At 44.8% G+C, this 22,984-nt stretch overlaps 1 protein-coding gene across 1 annotated transcript in view; it reads right to left on the reverse strand.

Moving 5' to 3' along the window:
- Positions 1-287: 287 nt before the first annotated feature.
- Positions 288-22,984, reverse strand: part of LOC144179372 (nose resistant to fluoxetine protein 6-like) — a 44,527-nt gene continuing 21,830 nt past the window's right edge. Inside the window, exons 3-15 of the mRNA XM_077707703.1 lie at positions 21,812-21,923; positions 19,628-19,712; positions 18,317-18,399; positions 17,490-17,669; positions 16,870-16,963; positions 15,878-15,964; positions 14,753-14,918; positions 10,678-10,760; positions 7,955-8,077; positions 7,329-7,449; positions 4,902-5,091; positions 3,777-3,919; positions 288-2,610 (exon numbers count right to left, since the gene is read on the reverse strand). Coding sequence (XP_077563829.1) covers positions 2,299-2,610; positions 3,777-3,919; positions 4,902-5,091; positions 7,329-7,449; positions 7,955-8,077; positions 10,678-10,760; positions 14,753-14,918; positions 15,878-15,964; positions 16,870-16,963; positions 17,490-17,669; positions 18,317-18,399; positions 19,628-19,712; positions 21,812-21,923 — 1,779 coding nt within the window. The 3' untranslated portion in view covers positions 288-2,298. The remainder of the gene's footprint in view (positions 2,611-3,776; positions 3,920-4,901; positions 5,092-7,328; positions 7,450-7,954; positions 8,078-10,677; positions 10,761-14,752; positions 14,919-15,877; positions 15,965-16,869; positions 16,964-17,489; positions 17,670-18,316; positions 18,400-19,627; positions 19,713-21,811; positions 21,924-22,984) is intronic.

A 22,984-nucleotide genomic window follows, 5' to 3' on the forward strand; every position in this document is an offset into this window, starting at 1 on the left:
GCTGAGGCTACACCTCCGCACACTAAGTCCTCGAGCTCGGTAGCCCAGTGTCAAAGGTACACTCAGGAAACAGCAAAGGAAGATGAAGAATTTTGTTTTGTTTTCTACTTTGCAACCATAATTCAAAAATACTTTCTTTGAACCAGGCTCAAATGTATTCCCAATCAAAACATAACAATGGAACATCGCGGGGCCGTGCACTACTACGGAATTAACGTAGGTTAAGCCTGAACTAAAGAAAAAGCCTAGAACACTGTTTCGGAAAGGAAACATACACAAACACCAAGTACAGGGAATGTATACACCTTTATTGCAGCACGATAACACCTAAACTGCCCCAAACAAAGCTGGCTTGTAAAAGAAAAACACGTGGCTACTGTGTAGAAGTTCTGTATTCACATTTATTGAAAGACATATTTTTCATAAAACAGTTAGATAAGACCTAAACTATCACAAACAGTTCATTTACACCACCGTAAGGCCCAAAGATTTTTGGCACTTCATTCTGCCTCCATGCAAGCATTCATGCAGGCGAGAGTGCAGGAGAATGCTTGGAAAGCGCAAAATTTGTGCACAATTTTTAAAACACACTGTGTATTTGGTGTTCTACCCCGTAATAGTCTATGTACATTGGAATTTTTTGAGCTTACGGAAAACTTTCACCAGTTTATGCCTAAAAATTAAAACTCAGAAAGCGAAATTATTGATGCGCTCACAATGCTTAAACTAGACAACTCAAGAGGAAGGTGGGGCTCTTGGCCATGTACGCCAGAAGGAGCAAAAGTGAATCTGGCAGTTAGGTTAAGGAAGGTGTTAGTGTATTATACATCACAAGGTATGGAGATGACACAAGAAAAGGCGCTAGGTTGAGTACATCCACTAGTCAGTACAATACACTGGTTAGATTTATGACGAGCGTTCAAATTGTCACTCTAAAGCACGTAGATCAAGTGCTTCAAACGTACCTGCCGCAATGAAAGCACCATTTTACTTACTGTGAAGTGGTACGAAGGGGGTATTGTCTGATCACTCATTGATTGCGCCCGCGTTTAAAGTGCCAAACATATAAAGCCCCAATAGAATGTATCACCACAACAAACAAACGAAAACACATGAAATGCTATACATAAGACGCTCCGACGCTGTACAATATCCATTCAGTTCACACACACTTAGGAACAATTGATATGATGTGAAATTCTTGACGTACAAAAACGGTGAATAAGAAATTTCGTGTGAATTCATTCCTGAGGAAACATTTACTCATGAACCATAATTTACGAAAATGGACAGACAAATATGCACACTCAGTAACTTCACCTCCCGGTCGGCGTTGATTATTTTCTACACTGAGGCCACTGTGAGAGCGAGAACTATTGTATCATGCTAAGATAAATATACCGTCGCACTACTAAAACGCGTACCACTTTCAGATGCATAGAACCGGAAACAGAACGTGGGCTTGCATTTACGATTCATAATTTGAGAAACGCAATTTGCTTTATTTTAAACATGGGAAAAGCACAATAAATATAGTACAATCTCACTAAAATTTACATCGTCAAAAATCAAATAACTGCTTCAGTTGACCACGTAACCAACAATCGCACATGTAACACCGATTTCTTGACATTTTCAACGTTCGTTCAAGGTTTCCGTGGTCTAGTTTTTATATAGGTCCTATTGCAAGCGGTTTTGCACAATGATGGTTCTGCTTAACAAAAACGCTGCTACTCAATCACAGCGACCAGTGAAACAGGCAGGCCGTTCCGCCTAACCCAATGGGAGCTCATGTGGCCGCTCACGCGGAGTGTTTCCAACTGCATTACACTTAAAGTGCGCCAGTGCCAATGCCCAAAACTAGTCCGTTCAATAACTGCACCGCTTATTATCGAAGGCCACGCCTATAGGTTCCTCTAACTATCTATAGGTTCCTCTAACTATCTAACAATCTATAGGTTCCTCTAAAAAGTGGCACACATAGGTTGCACTTCGCCCACCTTTTCTGGGTTCGTTCGAATGCGCGTCGCCAGGATTCTAGCAGTGTAGTTGGCGGGTAGACGTACGTAGCTTGAACTACACCTACACTTGCAAAGCTCGAGCCCATGGCGTTTGTGAACCCAGGTATTCTAAATAATAAATGCCGCTGATTTTTATACAAAGACTCTAGTATGACAATGATTTCACATCTTTAGTCCTTCCCGGCCGACAGAAGAGAAACAAATAGTTCCTTTTCCGAGATGTCGATGAGGCATGGGGTCGAACAACTAATGGCTTGCGTTTAGCAACCCTCTATATTCACAACCGGCACGAGGGCTGCTTTGACTCTGATGGTGCACTGTCGTTAACATCTGCCGATTCGGGTGACTCTTCAGTGACGATGACCGTTGGTCCGGCGGGGTATGCTTTCTTGCCGTTTGCCACGGGCCAGTTGGCGCCACCATTCGCGGTGCCGTACCTTGGCAATGCCGATTCTTTTCCAAGTACCGCGCTCAAGCTATCGAAGCCCAAGAAGTTCTTCTCGACGACGCTGTTCGGGCACTCGCACAGGATGAACAGGAAGTAGCTCATGATGCAACTCCACACGAAGATGGAAAATGTCGCCGATATCTGCGATGATAGAAACGCGATATTGTCAAATACTGCAGCTTCGGCTACCATAACGTTTTATATGAATGTGTTTCTTGTGCTTTTATGAATGTATATGACTATGTTACGTGTTTCTCAAGTGTATTTTATGTTCCTTTTAATCTTGGCTTGTTCATTTCGGTGCCCAGAAATAGCCTGGAGATTCGTCAAGCTACTTTTCTGTAGCTTTTTATTCCTGCCCAAACATTTTTCTACTTTGTTGTGTAAGAGGGAAAATACGCGAAAATAAAGTTTAAAGTTCAAACAACACCAGGTATAGCGGCGAGACCTAGTCCAGGTACATGGCCCGGTATCCCGGTATCAACTATAGGGAAAATTTGATTTTCAAAAGAATAATCGGCGCAGCCCATTTGAGAAATTCCACAAACCTGCTTAGTCGTGTTGCACTAATACACGTGTGGCCGACAATTAAGTGGGAATATCTGCGTAGCACGTTTACTTCGACCGAGTCTGTTTTGGTATATATCGGAGCCATAGGAATGAGTTATGTTCGCACCACTACTTGAAATACGTCACGCGTGCACTTTTATCTCGTGAATATTTGACCACTACCATAAATAACTGAAATTCGCAACTTTGTCTGTGAAATGCAGCTTTGCTCCCTTTGGGGAGCTGCATACCAATTTCATCAAGAGAATTTTTTATTTCTGATTTTACTACAGCTGCTAGCGTTGTGTATTTTTACCCACTCACCGGCCGACAGCAGGGGCATCCCAGCAACAAACTAATAATACACTCAAGCAAAGTCAGTGCCCCAGGTAATTTGCTGTTGTACTTGAGCAAGGTGTAGCAGGACGGACATTGTTTTAAATTTTGTCATCGAAGTTGTACTCGGCGAAAATACAAAGCCGGAAGTTCGTCGACTTTATGTCTAAATCTTTGGAAATGTCGAAATAGCGGACCGCCAAATTTGCGCCCCACAACAACTGGCGTCAGACAAAAAACTACACGAAATACCACAGAGCCCATAACATTCGTTTTCGTGGTTTTGGCGGCTTTTTTGTGGGCACTTCGTTGTTAGGGTAGTGCCTTACTTCGGCCTCGAGGAAGTAGACGGAACAAGAGTTTTCTGAACATATATTGACACTAAGTACAAAATAATGCACAATAAATATCTGAACACTTACCACTCCAAGCATTGAGTAGTACATCCTCTCCCTGGACACGAAGCACATGACCACAAAGTAAGGAAGGTGCACCAGGTACACGCCAAACGACATTCGGCTCAAGGGCACGAATGCTTCCCAAGACAAGAAGGTGCCGATGAATCCTGTAACATAAACATCATGCAGGTTGTTGGCGAAATTTGTAACCGTAACAGTAGGGTAAGAACACGCTAAACATAGCCATAAGCTGATATTTATTTCAAGTGTAAAGTACAAAAAATGCAACAAGGTCCGACGAATGCTTCAAACCGACCGAAAATGATTTGAGCTTTAGCTCATTGTTTCGATGTGACGACGATCATCTGATGTACGCGCAGAAACTGTGAGAGGATCTACTGTCATGGACGAATGAAACGCGAACACGAAAATATGAACGAGCACACACAAATAGCGTGATTTTTTTTCCGTGCAACTAAAATTGTCACGTGGCTTTACTGCAGCAACAAGGATTCAAATTGTGTATTTCCAAATATACCATTAGTGAGCCAGTATCGGGCCTCGACTATTCATGTTCTTTGATTTTTTGTATTCAGGTTCATATTTTTGTGTTGTCATTTCATTTGTCCAGGACTGTACCGACTGGAGGGCATTGGCGCTCAGCCTTTAGAAGTCATGCAGCCCTCAGCCTGCTAAAGGATTGGCGATCGTGTGCATAGCATTAATACGCTATCAAAAATTTGACCATGTGGTGGTACAATGCGGCAGGCCAGCAGGACATGCCACATTTTATAACAAGAAATGCTTCCGGTGAAGACTTTCTGCAGTCTCTGCAATCTCAGTGATCCCAAAAGAGACAATTCGTTTGCTTCAAAGTAGAAAAACCTTACCAGAAGCTCCCCACACAAAGCGAAAATTTGAAATCCACCTGTGACATAATTCAAGTTTACCGTCCCGTCTTTTGGTAACCGCGCACAACCGGCGCAAGGCACAATAAACTACTACGGGTACTGCGTCAAGTTCCGTATACCTTATTTTACTGCAGATTTCACGCAGTTTGAGTAGGGAAACCTCGAAATAGAGAGCTCGGTTCGACGGCCAACGTGTAAGTGCGCTCTGAGGGGCATCAAAGGGGTTGCTAGTGCTCACCTGCCCTGCCGCGGGCGCAGGCTATGGTGAGCCAGCTGAGGAACAAGGACCACAGCAGCCGGTCAAAGAAGGCGAAGGCCACGTCCTGCCAGGTACCCGGATCTACACCTCCCGAGTTCCACCTATGGCGCGCCAGGATGCAGGTGACCGCGGAGGCTATGCTCGCGCACCACATGACCACCTCTGTGACCTGCGAGCACAAAACACAATCAATGTAGTTTGGCACAATTCTTATTTGTTTACTTTGCAAGCCTCAATATGGATTCGCGCAAGCACACCTGAGGTTTTTTCGTTGCTTTCGTGCAATTATGCATTGTGAGTTTGACTTTAATGTTGTGCGTTGTGCAGCTTTCGCAAAACTGATCTGTCTGATTGTGGGGTTTAACGCGCCGACGCAACGCAGGCGATGAGGCGCGCCGTAGTGGAGGGCTCCGGATTAATTTTGACCACCTGGGGATCTTTAACGTGCGCCGAAATCTTGTACACACGGGCGTTTTTGCTTTTCGCCTCCATCAGAAAAGCGGCCGCCGTGGCCGGGAATCGAACCCGCGACCTCGTGCTCCGCAGCGCAACGCCTTAGCCACTGAGCCACCGCGGCGGGTCTTTCGCAAAACGATCAGGCTTCTCACTTTTGCAATGATTTAAGAAGAGCGACACCCCATTTTTTATTCTCTAGCCTTCAATTATTCCTTGTATTTGCAATACACTCTATACCCCCGAGTTCTTCAGAGATAACCCGGAAAACTGCACCTCATCCAAAAATATAAAAACAAATATTCATTTCCAATTTTTGTTTCGAATGAATTTGTGTTATTGCGGTTGTTCCAAGCCTGCTGATATCTTTCTGACACCGAAGATCGACAGTACCTCGGCCGATATCTGCCATCTCAGTCATCATCATCGCTGCCAATGCAGGCAAAGGGAAATTGGTATGCACTCTACAATTCTTCACACCTCTTTCTGTTAAGTGGGCGGAAGTGACACTACATTCTCTGCTGAAAGGGAGGGAGCGTGAACTTTAGTGCCAGAAGAGATTGGGAATATTTTTATTCAAGACTTTTTGTTTGTAAGTGGACCCTCCCTAAGCTCGTGACCCCTCTTCACGTCAATTAAGAGCTGGTGGCATGACATTGTTCCAATAGTGAGGAGAGCAGTTGTGGTTTCTGTGCTCAAGAGGAGATTAGGAATCGGTTTAACGTAGCACGGGGTGCCATCGCAGGTTTTCATAATTAGCCGATTGGATTTTTTATGCTGACAAATTGTCACCCGGCAATCATCGCATTAGCGATCATCGAGCAGAGTTTTGTTCGGATTAATTTTCAACACAGGGCCCACTCTGCACCTACGGAACAGCAGATTGGTTGATATTTTGGATGTGCTTGTAGGAAGCAGGCGTGAAGCGGATGCGTTTTCCCACATTTATTCAGGTCATGTAGGCGCGGACACAACGAGCACCCGCCCAGCTGCTGAGTCGCGTTCCATCTGTGGCGCGTGGTCCACTCTCTCCAAATAGATGTAGGAAGCCGCATCCGCTTCACGCCTGCTTCCTACAAAGGGGTGACCCGGACGTGAGGCGACGTCGCAGAATGGCTGACCGTGGGTGTAGGTAGAGGTGGCGCTGTCACCCGAGGAGGAAGTGAGGTCACTGCTTCAGTATTGCTTGGCTTTCCAGTGCCTGTACGTGGCGTTGCATAAGCGGGTGACGCGGGAGGTGGTCGGTGAGCGCGTGCAATGTCGTCGGGTTCCAGTCTGGTCGGTGAAGGTGTAGCTGCCGTGCTGGAGGTGGAGTCCAGGGGTGCGGCAGTAGTGGCAGGGGACGAGGGTGATGACGCAGAGGGTACAGTGTGCGGCTGTGAACCGTGCGCGGAGCGTGGGTGTACCTCGTCTGATGTTGGCCAAAACAGGTCATCCGTGAGGCCATAGTGCGCGAGCACGGCAGCCCGTTGGTAGTCGTACTGGGTTTCGATGGGTGGTGGTAGGGCGAGGGCACAGCGGAGCTCGAGCGGAAGCGTTTCTCAAAGGAGGGAGTGCTTGAATGGCTGTATGGTGACGTAGTTCAGCGAGAACGTACCCTCAAGCTTGATAAACCAAGCTCGGAGGTTGGAACACGACTGCGCAACTGGGCGGTAGCTCGTCTTTGCCGCTCACACTCCTGGCCGGGCCTACTCTCTCAAAATAAATGTAGGAAGCCGCATCCGCGTTCCTTCTGGTGCCACGCGATACCAGAGGGAATGTGACTCAGCAGTGGGTGGCCGCTCGTTCTGGCGGGTCCTACGCGGCCTGAATAAATGTGGGAAGCCTCATCCGCTTCACCCTTGCTTCGTACACGCTCATTGGTGAGACGAGCCGCCAATGCTGTGCTATCTTTTCAGTGGACCAGAATCTGTATGTTTGTACTGCTACGAAGTAAGAGGGATGTTTTCTTACCAAGGAAATCTCGGCCTTCCTGTACCTCTGCAGCAGGATAGCGGTGACGCAGCCGAGGAAATAGCTGGCTCCGTGAAACGTTGGCATCATGTACACCTCGTTGAACGTGTCCGCCATGGTACTGTTGGCAAAGGAGATAAAGAGAAAGAAACCTGTTAAATTACAGGCTAACAGGTTTATTATTCTGTATTTGTTTGTTTATACGTTTATTCAGATTACACAAAACCAGCTCTATTAGTTGGAACCAGCGCCACCTGTGTGTGTATCCTTTCGTTTTGTCTCGTCCTAACCATGCTCTTTTATTATGATTAATGGCACTGGGATCCCCTTACCCAGACTATTGCATTGGCATCAATACGGATTTCTGTAAACATTAGCTGCGTTGAGACTTATGCCGAAGTTGTATCTTTACGATTGACACAGTCAAGGTAGTTGCCGACGAACCTACCCGAAAGGGGCGCCATCAAGTTCTGACTTCATAATAATATGCTCAGGGAACTTCAGCAGCATTTTTCAGTACTTAAAGCCGGAACAATTATCTGGATACTCTCAATAACCAACCATATGAAGAATGGGGCGCTATCATTTTTGCCCAATTGAGAAGTTTTTGATTCTATAGCACTTACTTCAGATTTGCCACGACAGATGGGATCACAGGTAGGTATTTTCCAGTCTGCATCTGCCAAGCGGAAAACGCGCAGCATAGGAGAGACAGGCCCACGAAGGTCCACTTCATCAATGTGAGCCGCCTGCGAGAAAACATTGCGATAACTTAATCAGAAGCCTCCAGGCTAGGCAAAGTTGATAAAACATACACGCCAAACAAACATGCACCTTTATTATGCACATGAAATTATATCTTATCTACCGTTCAAGGCAGCCGCAGCCCTGAAAAGAAGCAGGACGAGATATCTACAACATAACTGGCTTTAAAAAATCTTAATAAGCTCCACTTATGTGAATTGCGCGAGGAAAAGACACTATTTTCATCAGCTTACCTTTTTGAAAAATATTGCAGCAAGAACTGAGCTGTGCGCGAGTAGGCGATACTCAAAGCAAATGATGAAACAGGATATTATGTTTACTTTCATAATTCTGTAATTGAAAATCCCTTTGTACCTAATCATTGTCCAAGCACCTTACTCGGTTTTGTATGACGATCCCGGCCAACGTAAAGAGGTGTTAATCTCAAAGAACTTTTTTACAGTTAGTCCGGTATCCGTGAGTAATATCTGATCTCTACATAAAAGCCGCACACTTATAATTCAGGTTCTATTATCTTTGGCACTTAAATAGTTATCACGAAGCAAGAGACGAGCCGCAAGAGACGAGCCGTCGTGGAATGGGTACACCATTCGGTGATAACTTTTAAATGCTGAATAATTATTGGCTCTCAACGAACTTCGAGGTATTTCTTCATTGGGCGTTCTTAAAGGTCCCTTGCAGCACTTTTTTCCGAAACCTGAATTGCTTTGAGAAAGTAGTCACCCAGCGCGTGGGACACCTAGATTAGGTCACGAATGCTCTCCGCCCGTCAGATGACGTAAAAACTTACGCAATCTATTTTTTCTGATTTCATGTTTGTCCAGTGTTCAGGGCTTGAGTGACGTCACTCGAGTCATATATGTCAACTATTTGGCGGCCTCTTTTGTTTTCAATCATAAACGGACTCGACAGCCACACTTAATAATCGCAATAAAAGCAAAGCAGAAACACAAGAGGTGTCTGCTGCGACTAGCAGATCTTGCAGTGCTGCTCTGGGCTGACGGTATGTAAAGCTTTCTAGTCGCTTTCAGGCACAAAGAAAAGCGCAAAAATGTTTACCGGAAGTGTTGTGTGGAACCTTTAACACTGTCCGTAATGCCGGTTGATGTAAGTGAAACCTCATATTATGCACGTTTGTTCCATAATGAAGTTTTTAACGCGAAAATTTTGAAGGTTGAAGGGGCGTCGAAAAAAGGTCGCTGAGTATACGGGTCGCTGTGATAGGGGAGCAGAAACAAACACGACTGAGAGGAAGCTATTTTGCAAGTGTGACCGTCTTCAATGCATTTTGTAAATCACACAGGTAAGCTGGATTTCAGCTTACCCATTATAGTGAAACAGTACAGTGCATTACTCGTACCCGGCTAAGGCCGCCTTGCTTAGCCGACTAAGGCCGGCTAAGCAAGGCGCTTCAACTTGCCAGCTTTCATCTGCCACCCTACTCAGGATTACTACGTCAGCTACCAATAATAGATCTTCAAAGTTATTCTGGAATTTTTCGCTGACTTCAGATACAGGCGCAAATACTCAACGTAGCCGATATTTATAAGAATTTCTCACTCCGGTGGCGGGATCTGCAACCGATAGCATCGTTCTAAGCGCTTGAGGTCACGGACGTATAATGGCCGATTCAAGGCATACTTCTGTCTTTGCGGCGAGATATAGGCTAACTGAACCGCTATGAGGTAAGGCAGAAATGATAGGGATCTACAATGCTGCTGCAAGGACAGGAGATAACTGGCGAGCAAACGCACTTCTTTTACTCAATCACTTACTCCCCGTTTTCAGGGTCATCTCGCTGCATTGTTGTGTCCTTGGTCGCTGCAATGTCGGTACTCGGTACTATCGGTTGCTTCTGAAATATCGGCGTGGCGGTCGAAAGCGCGAAGGCCTACCGCACAGAGCAGGTCAATGTCGTCTTCAAGCGTTTTCTGATCTGACCCGAGGGCACGTTCCGCGGCCGAAATATACCGTCACGCGTGCGTTCACTGCACTCGATCAAGCTCTGGGGGCATCCTTTACAGCGCAATGGCTGTGGACCTAGGTGAAAGGTGTGTAGATGTAGCTGTCATGATTTCACGTTATGCCACAGTGGAGCGCCCCCATTAAATAACTTTGGCCTCCAAAGACAAAATGTAGCTCAACGGCATGTTTATAACTTGTGATGTCTGGATAAACACAATTACACTTCGTTGTCATTTTCATAAGGAAAGCAACGCCGCAACAACTCTTCCGCAGATCTTGATAAAGCGCTTTGTGATAACACATTAAACTGTACCGAAGGTATTTATTGTAAAACCATATAATAAACCGAGTTAGCTTTGACTTGAACAAAAGTATACGCCTGCGTACTTGAACTTTTTAAGCCCGGACGTGTAAATATAATATGCAGATTTGTGTGCTGTTGGGTGAAACCTTGAAAACTTTTGTCTCCAAAAACTTGACGGAGAACATTCTTTCTAACAATATAGGTCGTGGAATGCTTATATAAAACGACTGATTTTTAGCATGCGTTCATGCTTCGAAAACGCCCCAAATAAAAAGTCTTCGTAAGTGAAAATTGCAACAGTGAAATATATCTTACTTCTGCAGTACGGCCAGGACAAATATGCAGACAACAAACAGCTGGAAGTCGGTAGACAGGTACCATAGGTGGGCAAAACATTCCTGAAAAGTACAAAGAAGCAAATAAATAAAAATATTGCTGGACGTGCTCAAAATTTCGCAGCAGCACGTCGCATCACAATATCAACCCATCCCCGAAACCAAAAGTAGTTTCAATTATTTAGCAGAGCCTTATTGCCGACAAATTACGGCGGGCGCTTAAATCTGCTTACGTCGTTTGAACACGAAAGCATTATGGCAGTAGTAATCGTTGGATTGGCCGTGCGCCGATGACGGAGTCTGCCATAATCTTTTCGTATCCAAAACGTAATCAGTGTTAAGTGTACCTACAAAGCCTTGTTTCATGTGGCTAGCGTGTTCTGCGGTGTTTGACACACTTGGCTGGCCGTGGACGTCTCTGTGTCCAATTCGTATTCTTACCGTGTTTTTGTTTTGTTTTGTTGGAAGTACGCTGAGTTTCGGGCCATCAGCCGCTCACAACGTTGAATTTCGTGCCTCATGGGGCACTCAATTCTTTGGCAATAATAATTTCTAACGTGCCATTTCTTCGTTTTGTTCTACCTATTGGCGTGGCTTATTTTTATGTAGTCATGGACAAATGAAATTCGAGGGCGAAAATATGAACCAGGGCATTCGAAACTGAAGAACGCTGTTCTTGGGGGTCTAATAGTGGCGCGATCTTTGTATATTTGGAAAGCCACATTTACCATATTTGTTACTGTAATTAGGCCACGCGTCAGTTTGTCTTCCATGAAAAAAAAATCGTGCTATTTGCGGGTTATGGTTCATATTCATCTGATCTGTTGTATTTGTCCTGTGCCTTTTTAAGTGGCATAGATCCTGAATTATCACCCGAAAAAAAACGTCTGCGTGTTTTTCAAGCCTAATATAATATAAGGATGCATAAAGCCTCAATATATTCTATGCCGAGAAAATTTTTATGGTGTGACAGACATAATTTTGAACACAAATCACAAGAAGTAGATGTCACGTGAGAGCACCTTAGCGGGTTTTTTGCGAATTACAAAAACCGTGACGGTGGGCAGCACTGACGCAGCCAGAATGGTTGATAGAGCAAACAACACCGGTTACAGAATTAAACATGCAACAGTACACTTCCGGCTAATCAAAGCGTAAGTCAAAGCTGCGGACACTGCGACTCGAACGACAATATTTTGTCAATGGCTGAATGCAAATTTAGCATAGTAATCAAAATAATCTAGGCTTCACGCATTTTGTACCTAACAAATCACTCACAAATGTTCTGTGCCTGTTCCATGACATATTCCTAATGCAAAAAAGTCATATTTCCCAAAGGTTTTCGGAGAAAATCTGCCTATGTTGACTAGACATGTAGAGCGTGTGATGTTGCGATATTGTAAATGTGCGGTGGCGGATTCACACGTGGCTCTGTGACTACTTGTAGAATCGGTATCTCTATATGACCACCAATGAAGGCGACACAAGGAGGCATAAGATTACACAGGGCGTCCCTCAAGGCGGAGTTCTAAGTCCTGTCCTGTTTTACATCTGCCTCATCCGCATCACGAAAGTACTACCCCAAGTTGTCAACATATCTCTCTATGCTGATGACATTTGTGTCTGCGCTTCTGGCAAAAACCGGAGAAGCATACGATCCAAATTGCAGAAAGCTCTTCTTGCAATACAAAAGTACCTTAGTACCTGCGGATTGCTAATTTCACCCAAAAAGTGTGCCGCAGTTGCCTTGAAGAGGCGGGATATATCCCGCTATCCTCTGGTCATAAATGACACAGAAATACCGCACGTTCACAACCATAACTTTCTTGCAGTTACATTAGATCGATCACTATCTTGGGCCCCCCATATCTGTCACCTTAGGTAACGCCTCCAGTTATTTATGCCCATTTTGTGGATGCTGACAGAAAAAAACAAAAACATGGCGCTGCTCAGTGCCTTTACTACTACGACTTTATAAGGCACTATTTTTTGGCCTTCTGCGGTACAGTCTCGCAGCGCTGATTGTTTTGTCTGAGAGAAACTTCAGATGCTAGAGTATGCAATGGCTCAAGTTCGGCGCATCTGCCTGAGCCTTCCAAGGTGCAGATCCACGAATGGAACTCTCTGCGAAGCAAGGTGTATGTCAGCCCAGACACTCCAAGCTCAAGAGTTTCTTCGCACCAGCCTCCGTCACGTAACCCGGTGTGCTGACCATCCTCTAGCACAGATGTCTTCCTCTTATGTACGGAGCCTCCTACCGGCCAACTTCGAACACCCAGGCATGGGTGTTCGAACTTCGAACACTTGAAGCATGGGATATATGCCACACCTTACCAGGCATAGGGAAGAAATCATCTCTGCCTGAGCCAGCCTTGCGATACTTCACGCTAAAGCATATCAGGTCACGTTATCTTGGCCACGTTCACGTGTATTCATACGGGTCCGTGAGGTCTGATTCGTCAGCTATTCCAGTGTGGATCCCGTCGGTGGCGCTAACTATCAGAGATAAACTCAGTCACAAGACGTCTTCCACCTTCGCTGAGTTGACTGCTGTTAGGGTGGCACTCGTTCGCATCACCAATAGTCCAGCTCGGCACTGGGTGATCTTTACCGACTCGCGGCCTGCCCTGCAAGCCCTGGTGAAGCCATCCCACCACTGCAGCCAACTTGTGCGTGATCTACACGCATTGCACACGCGTGGACTACAGGACGGGCACTGCATCTCGCTTCAATGGCTGCCAGGTCATTCCGGCATCCAGCGCAACATCGTCTCTGACGCAGCAGCGAAAGAGGCGCACAGCCTGCTTGTGTCCATTGGAATCCCGTATTCCAGACAAGACAGAAGTACAGCCGTGAACGCACTGTGACGGAAACTGCAGGTACCAGCTTGGCAGGACCCTCTTAGGATGTCCTTGCTTCTGCACGCGATTGACCCTCAGTGCAATTTTCAATTTCCGCGAGGCCTACAAAAGCAGATTGACTGTAGGGTTTAAGGCCCCGACGCAATGAAGACGATGACGCGCGCCGTAGTGGACGGCTCCGGATTAATTTTGACCACCTGGGGATCTTTAACGTGCAGCGAAATCTCGTACACACGGGCGTTTTTGCTTTTCGCCTCCATCAGAAAAGCGGCCACCGCGGCCGGGAATCGAACCCGCGACCTCGTGCTGAGCACCGCAACGCTTTAGCTACTCAGCCACCTGGCCTAGAAAAGCAAACAGAGGGTGTTCTTCACCGACTACGCCTGAACCTTGCCTTCACTGGTAGCTTTCTTTTTCAAATAGGCTGGGCAGACCCGCCATTGTGCCCTGTGTGTTCTCTGAGGGAAGACATACGGCACGCCTTGTGCTACTGCCCGCAGTATACAACTCATCGCAAAACAGCGAAAAGAACTCTTGTGCGGCTGTTACGCGGAAAGTCTTTAGAACTCCATCACTTTCTTGGTCCGTGGCAAAATCACGCTGACGCGGCGCGAGGGACAAAGGCTCTGTTAACTTTCTTGTCTGACTCGGGATTGATCGAGGTTCTTTAACCTTGAGATCCTCAGATTTTTTCTCCTAGTGCTGTAAATTTTTCTACGTACCGAACTGATGTTATTTTCGTCTCCCTAATATTCATTGTTGCTGCGTACTTCTTCCCCTTCTGTTTTTTTTTTCTTTTTTCGCCTCACTATGTTCGCCCCCATCTGAAGTAGCAAGCCCCGCCGTTTGTGGGGCTAACCTCTTCATTGTCCATTAAAGCTTTCTCTCTTTATCTCTCTCTCTCTCACATTTTATATTGCCACCACTTGACATTGAGATATAAATTTCGGCTGCATAAATAAACGAAAAAAGTTATCACTAATCAAGAAATCATTCCACCACAGTATTTTACGACGAATGAATTGATTGTTTTTTTTCGCCCTAAATAAACTTTATCAAGAATTCTTCCAAGAAAAAATACAGTCGATTCCCTAAAATCAGTACACGAAATATTACTAAAATTATGAACGTAGCTGTTTTTATCATTGCTGAATTAGTCGCAAAATGTTCGCACGAGTATCCGCTCATACTAACCATGTCCGACGACTTGTAGAAGTTGCGCACTTGCAGTAGCCACTGCCACCAACGAGAGCTAATTTCCTCGTAATAATTGTCGTATAGTATCTTAGAGTTGGGACCCCAGAAGAACAGCGGCACCAGGAAGAATCCCAGGAGGCAAAAGACAACCGGGATTGTCACCCTACAAAACGTGAAACAGAATTCCCCGTTACAAAAACGCCTAGACAGAGACATATGGTAACAGAGCTTGTCGTAAAATCGTAACAGAGCTTGTTTTTGGGGCAAGTTGGGGCACTCTTGTTAAAAACACCTTCAGAGTGGAAAATAAATGCCCTATTCTCACAGGAAAGAAGGCTTAACACAAAAGCCGAGACGTAAATAATTACCCCATAAACACATTTGACATCTTAAAGTAAATCAAAGGTCGAGGGCAGTTTCTTGATGGGCGGCATTTAAATGTTCACTGGTTCATTTTCGTTTAACATATGAAAGAACTCAGAATGAACACATGTGACTACAGCAAAAGAAATAAATACCATTAAAGCAAAGAAGAGAGACATCTATAAATTCCTGACTATCCTCCAGAATTCCTGCAGCGTGATATCGTTAAAACATCGATCCCTGTAGCTTTTCCGATTGTTAGTACAGCACGAAAGCACCTACATTTTCCAAAGCATGCAGTCATACTTCAATGACCCTTTTTTCGACGTGAAGTCTGAATCTTACAAAGCATGCTTTGTTGGAATATTTCTGAAGCTGTTTAGTACACACTGTGGGCAAGCCTAACTATGGTTCACTGTGTCGGGTCTGCTCATCGTCACATCATGGTCTGAAGCAGGGAGATAATTCATATGGCACTAATGCCTCGAGTTCGCAGGTTGTTCTAAAGCGCACCTCCTACACTGTTTGAGTATTCCGCGAAATACAAATAAAACGCTACAAGAACACAAGCCTAAAACGTTTCACATGTGCGCGTTATTAGGTTGAAGCAGCGAAATTTACCTCGTTTGAATAGTGGGGCCTCTCTGTCTACTGCTACTGATTCATCAAGGTAGTTTTAGTTACGCGACATTTTGGAGTGTCGGGTAGTCGAGAGTACTACTGGCAAGAAGGTGGAGTAAGGAAGTAAGGCGTACACACCTGATGAACCGGCGAATCAAGGCAACCACGATAATAACCCAAGAACTGAAGTCAACCTTGATGACGTTGAAGGCCAGCAGAAATCCGCTGAAGAAAAAACAGAAAAAAATGATGACATTAGGCGTGCCCAAAAGTGTTCATAAGTTTTTAAGGGGCAGAAGGGTACATACATTCTACCGTGGTTAAATACTACAATAATCACCTGAAGTGGGTATGTTGTTTTTGTCATAACGAGGTCAATTTTGAGGCATACCCCTCGGTTTGAGGCACCTATTTCGATTTAGTTACAGTCAATATTTCTCCAAGTATTTGTGAGTACCCAGATGACATTCTCATTACCAACTATTGTACCCATATCCGTCCTATATTAAGAACTGAGCAAGCGCCTGGTGTTAGGCATTAGTTCTCGTAACCATTTAATGCGCAACGCTTGAACTGTTCACCTCATTGCGTAACATGTCCACTTGGCATGTTGCCGGCCTGTTCTTTATAAATTTGAACAAAAATGTTGGATATTTTCGTCTGATTTTTCGTATCTAGAAAGAAGAGGACCGCGTGTTTGAATACTGGCAACGATGGATGTCTTTCAGGTTCAGAGTACAACGCAAATTCTCGTGCGGACGAAATTTAGGCGACGGTAAAGATCTCCTGGTAGACAAAATAACCTGCCCCCTCCGCAATGTCACTGTAAGCCCCAAGTTCAATTTATGTAAGGTAGCTAGTTTGTTAAGGTAATCAGAAGCTCAAAGGGTGGGGATGAAAACACATACTAGCCAACAGGCACAAGCTTCATAAGAAGCTCTTTAATCCCAATCTGTCGCGCATTTTCAGCTGTACACGCCTTTGAATATCTTTGCCGTATTGTGGCAATTTGTTCCGGGACTGAAAAACTGTGGTTAGTAGCTCTTAGTGCAGTAAATGTTATGTGAATACGCGCTACGTTTACGGTAACGCGGGCACAACAAGGAAGAATTGAGTTCATCGCTGTTTACCTGAGGTAGAAGAATGTGTCAACGCTGAGGAAGGCCGTAGAGAATGCACAGAAAAACCAGCTTCCCGTGGCTTCTAGAACGTTGGCGAACCTGGCTGTAATGTCAAACAAGATCATGAATAAGTAATGAGCCATGCTTCGGCTTTTCCACTGTTCACAGTTCCACAGCGGTTATCACTTATCATTCCGTGCGTGGTTGTATAAATCGCTTGCAATAATAACACGGGCGCGTGAATTGCTTGCAATTGTTTGCTCATAATTCTCTTCAAGTGACGATAAAAGCATGAGCAGCTCCTTAGTAATATAAAGGTCTATGGATGCAACAGTTTTGTCAAGCTTAGTAAAGGCATGAGGCCTATTGTTCCAGGTAGTAGTGCTGCTTCAGGGTAGACCTTTCTAGTTCTGCTTACTGTGACATTTTATCAACGTAGAACGCGCTGCGCTTGAGGATTTTATTGTACTACATAACAGAGTTGAAAGACCAGAAAGTTCAGCCAGTAAGATAACAGTCTGCTAGTAAGCTACTTTGCTGTCGCAGTTACAAGTGAGGCCCTGCTTTGCGAAAAATTGATAATGAAACAATGTGGTAAAAAGTCAAGAGTTACGGGGCGTATTGCTTACAGATTATAGGGTCAAAGGCCATGGATGCGTGTCCCAAGACGATCCAGAACAAGCTGAAGAAACGCAGACCGTGCAGAAACCGGTAGCAGTACGCCTCCGACTGCTTGTTCCTGTTCACGTACAGGAGCAGCCGTGTGTTCCGAGACACCGAGAAGGCGCACAGTATTTTCACCATCAACGCTGCGGGCGGAAATATTTTGAGATCAGTAGTGGTCCTTGTAATGGCCAATGAGGCCGCGAAAGGCTAAAGCGGCAATGGGCTGTCCCTGCCGCATAACGTGATTGACCTTTAAATGTGTCGGTCAACCGGGTGTTTAGTTAGTCGGGCGATAAGATAATCACGCAACAATAAAAACGATGTTACATTGATTTTAGCTCAATGATGGACTATTTTGCTACCCTCTTTATTCATTGTAATTGACTGATTCGTCAGGTGCTGCATGCGTCTGCATTTTACAAGGAGCCCAAATTTCACCGAACGTTCATAATGGATGAGGAGTGTAGGAAAAACTTAAAAACATAGGTAATTTACATATGTGGGCCGACGCATGCAAGTTTACCACTAAAAATTTCATGGCGGTGACAAGCTACACATGTCTGTAAAAATTGAAACTGGAGGTTTGTTTTTATTGTTGTAGCACGTGTTTTCTCTTTTTTGCGTTTTCACGTCTAGTCGCGCACTGGTAGTTATGCACTTTGGCACTGACAGTGTAATGACGGTGACTGGAGACAAAGCACATAATGTGCAGACAACATTCATTTCTGTGCAACTTTTCAGTGTAAACAGACAGAGCAGTAGACAGAGCTAAACATTTGGTGACACTCACTTCGTTTGTAGTTCTTTTTAGTTGTGTAGTAGTCGTACGCTGAGCTCAAAAGCAGAAGAAGAACATTGATAACTACTAAGGCCCTGCAAAAGAGAACATCAGAAACGAAAATTGAACTCCTCGCAAGGATGGCAGTAATATACTTCCTACTCTATGAAATATATCAGTAGCACTACATAAAACACACATGTTTCGAAGCACAAAAGTGCATGCATACAAATATAGCGCTAGCAAACCCACAAGTTCACATGCAGCGCGAGTTTTAAAATCGGTGTTTCATAAACAGTATTTGGCTCTGATGGCATATTTATGGTAATGTCTCCGAAGTGGCTGCATGCGAACAAACATAAGTGACAGCCGTTTTCTCCGTATTCGGACATGGCTGTGATTCCGCAATCCATGTATAGTGCTTGAAACCAGGAGTGAGAAATTTTGCGACAAAACAAGGTGTGTTATCCCTAAAATTACCTTCCACATTTTGCAGGAAAACATATAGCACAAAGAATTCTGCAAAAGCCCGAATCCCGCGCAAAGCTCAAAATATGCAGTTTTGTTGCATTTATACCTTCTAATACGATGCGTTGTGCAGATTGGAGGTTTAACTTATCAATAAAAATGAACAGTTTATAATCTAACATCACTGAAATTACAGCGGAGGATTGGTCATTGTGGTATTAGACCGGCCCAGCTACAACTTGTCGTTTCCTGGCGGCCATCTAGGTCTAGGTTTCTGAAGACTAAAAGCATCTGTTTCTGTAAACTGACTCCGCTGTGCCCTACTTCCAGACAAACACGCAATACATTTCAGCAGTTATTTAGCTGCAGGTTTGAATCTTTGTCTCTGGAGAAGCCGCTGCGCGAATGATCGTCTGATTTTAGCGAGGTGAATGTTAAGAAGTCAAACAAGCACAAAAATGCTTACATTCATTCGTTGTTCTACAGTTGGAACGCATCGTATTCAAATGCATCTTGAATTCAACGACACGCGAGCAAACAAATTGTTCTCACCGCAAGAAAAAAGTGAAAATTCGAATTCGCCAGAGCCTGCTTTGTTTCTTACGCGTCACGCGAACTAAAAGTAGAGAACGAAAAGTAGAGAACTGGAATTCCTGAACAATTTATTATAAATAGGTAGATATTCATTATTCCGTGACTGTACCCGAGCTACACCACTACTTTACCTCTACGAACAATAGCCTCAAGTTTTGATCAGTGTTCGGGGTCTTAAGACTGTCTACCAGTTCTAATGGCTTGTCGTATGAAACCTCTGTTTCTAAATTTTCTCGGCTAAAACAAGATATCAAAACTCACATGACTCCGTACTGGAGGGGCGTGATGGGCGTAGGTTCTCCAGTAACGCAGTCCCTCACGGTCACCTTGGCGATTCCTTCGGTAACTGCAGCCCGCAAAAAAAGCAAGAACTTTGTTCACAAACAATACCGGATGAACGACATCATTTTTAGTCCAATCTTAGAGACATTGTGATTGTTTCTTGCGTTTCTTCAACAGCAGAGCTGTCTAGGCCGAGCTTTGTTCGTTTATCGCCCCAAAAAACGTCGAATCCTCAAGAATAAAATGTGGTTAGGGAGGTTCCGAAGATTGAACTCGGTACCTTCGTGCCACGAAACTGGCAACTCAATCACTCGGCCACCCCAAAGGACAGAGGGGCACGGGGTTAGCAGTAGCGATGAACAACAACATTTGCAGCCAGTTTGAAAGAAAAAATATACGCTTCCCGGGGTCAGAATCAAACCTGAGTCCCTCGCGTAAAGAAACCGGCGTCTATCCGATAGAGCTACCATCGCTTTCATAGCGCACAGGATATCCTTTGAGTTCGTAGCGCGGGCGTTGGCTTTCGACTTGGCCGCGGGTCCTAGCGCGTGCTAACGCGGCCCACTTTGAGAGATATGGGAAAGGCTGCCGACGAAACGTTCTGGGCCTGCCAGTCATGAAGAACCTTCAGCGGCAAGTGCGGAAAAAATTGGGAGATGCAACCGCCTGATTTCTTACGAAGGGAGAGGGTCCTCCACCTCTGCTGTTTCTCCAGCCTTGCACCACTAGGGCAAGCTGCAACAATTTTTCTGCCGTGGTTCAAGAGCGCTACTAACCAGAATATTGTCATATGGTCAGTGATAACCTGGCTCTCCAAATATACGAAGGCACGCACAATGTTAGATGGCCACTTTTTTACCGCAAAGAAAAAGACGGAAGCGCAGATGAACAAATGATGAAACATTGTATGTTAATCTTGTGATTAGCCGGTGCCTCGGCTGTCAACTGGCTTTGAGAGTGGTACCAATGGGTCTAGGTAACGGACAATATTAAGGTTATCTCGCGATATCTTGCGTGCGAACAGCTTTGTCAATGTGGACCATATTGTTACACAAACATAATACAATTATTGGGCGCCGGTCACGCATTTTGATGTGGCTATAGCAATCGATACACTCACAGGCAGGGGGTATGATTCTGCAAAATGCCGAGCTGAGGTATGCACTACAAGACCTTTAAATAACGCAACAAAGAAGTTGACAAGAAGCTTGCCATAAACACAGCGCTTGTCTCACGTTTCTTTACAGTCCGCTGTTTTTCCCTGATGCGCTAGTTGAAGGTGTTATTACGCTCATGCATCAAGTTTTGCAACTACGTTGTCGGCTCGCAGAAGAAAACGAGAGTGGCTGCCAATACCAGGCATGGTTTTTTGTAAATATGTTTCTGTAATTTGTCCCGGCGCTTTGTTTTGTTTCTTCTTAGCATCATCTATCTCTTCATTGGTGTGCCACCTTAACGGTGTACATTACCGGCCTCTAGCACGGCCTACGAATCACGTGACAACTGTGCTGACCACAAAAAAAAAAAAGCCCTGATTTACCATTGCTGCCTCTGATGGTCGGTGGAGATAGGAAAAGGCCAGAACCGCATGCCCTAAACACTTTGACATAAATTAAGCTCAGTTTTCTCTAGAATTATCAAGAATTGTTGTCATAAAAGCCTTTGAACGGAGGCTTATGTGATGAGTGACTGTGACAGTGGTATGAGCAGGAACTGCCGGCATCTACACCACGATACGCAAAGCCCTAAAATTGGTTTCAAGAGCAGGTTCTTTCGCACGCTGACGATTCGCTGAACTGAACGTTTCACGCCCTCAGTGCCACTAACTAACTAACATTTTGCCACTTACTACCCCCCAAAATTCCCACTTGGAAACCCCACTGCTTCTTGCAGAGGTATTTGGCTTTCGTTTAGTGTAATTAGTTTTTCGATCAGTTAGTTTTATTTTGCCCTTTGTGTTATACTGTTTCTTGTCGGTGGCCAAGGAACTTTTCTCAGTCAGCAGTACCAAAAACATGTTTGTTGCTCTGTGACTATATACGTGTCAGAGTACGAAATACGTCAGAACTCCCACACAACAGGCCATTTTCCCCTGTGCACCTGTAGCAAGAAAAACACCCGTCTCAAACAGTTTTTTCAGAAAGTCTGACGAACGACCCTTACGTGTGTCTACGATGTTCTGGATGTCCTGTCTGGAGCAGTCAGACATCATGCAAATTCCGATGCGAAGGCCCGGGACCCGCTCGTCTTCCAAAAGATTGAACAGTTCCACACTCTGCAAGAAAAACAAAAATGTTACAGCTTGTAAATTCCAGTGGAGATGAGGTATACAGGTTGGAAAGCAAATTAAAAAAAAGTATACTGCTGTGTTCTGGGGGAAATGACGGGTATGTGAGTTCAAAATATTTTCTTTATTTTTTATTTTACACCCTCTGCTACTGGCGACGCATGCGCGTTACAGATACGGGGACGGGAAAAACCTCAGCAAGCAATTCTTCAAGCCATGCCTCAATTCGAGATAGATGAAGATGGAAGTCGGAGCAAATATGACAAATATATAAAAACTCCCCAGAGGTAAGTCGAAAAGATACTGCGGTACAGTTTTTGGGAAAAGAGAAGTATAATGGGCAGCGCATGAAACGCTAGCTGCAATGCGACTCAGAGTTCAAGGGGAACACGCGGTCACCTATGATCGCAACAAAGTGTCTGTGCGGGGCCGTGATTTTATTTTTTACAAGCGCGCAAATAAACCTTTTCCGACTTAGATTCGTCGCCAGCAAAATATATTTCAACTGCATGGTAGTCATGTTGTTATAGATACGTGAACATTGGTTTTCGCTTTCGCTTTCACAAAGCTGAGCTTTCGATAAGGGCACTAATTCCTCCACGAACCAGAGTCAACCCGTCACAAAGTAGGTTTCCAAATGTATGGTTGATATTGATATCAATCTGCTGTCAGAGGCCACACAAAAATACTAAAGGCCTAAATATAATTCAGCGCTCAACACATACAGCTATGGTGCAACCAAGGGGGTTGTCCTCGATGGCTATTTTCTGCTTATCTAAATAATCTTCCGTTTCCTGGAGGGGAATCTGCATGAATCATCTTCACACATCTGGCAATACGAGCTTTCCCCAGACTCGGATGTTAAAGGCAGTGCTGTACCGCGTGATTTTTGCGGGCACATATGCACATATGACAACTGCAGGTTGCTGCTCGTGTAAAAAAAAAAACTAAATGTGACTGGCTACGTCATCGTAATTTTTAAAACATTCTAGTTCTTTTTCTTTCTTCTGTGAATACAAAGCAACTAAGGAAAACAACTGCGCATTAAG

This window comes from Haemaphysalis longicornis, unplaced genomic scaffold, assembly GCF_048455015.1.
Source record: "Haemaphysalis longicornis isolate Haplotype H1 unplaced genomic scaffold, Haemaphysalis longicornis Haplotype H1 scaffold_4, whole genome shotgun sequence".
Classification (NCBI taxonomy): Eukaryota; Metazoa; Arthropoda; class Arachnida; order Ixodida; family Ixodidae; genus Haemaphysalis; species Haemaphysalis longicornis.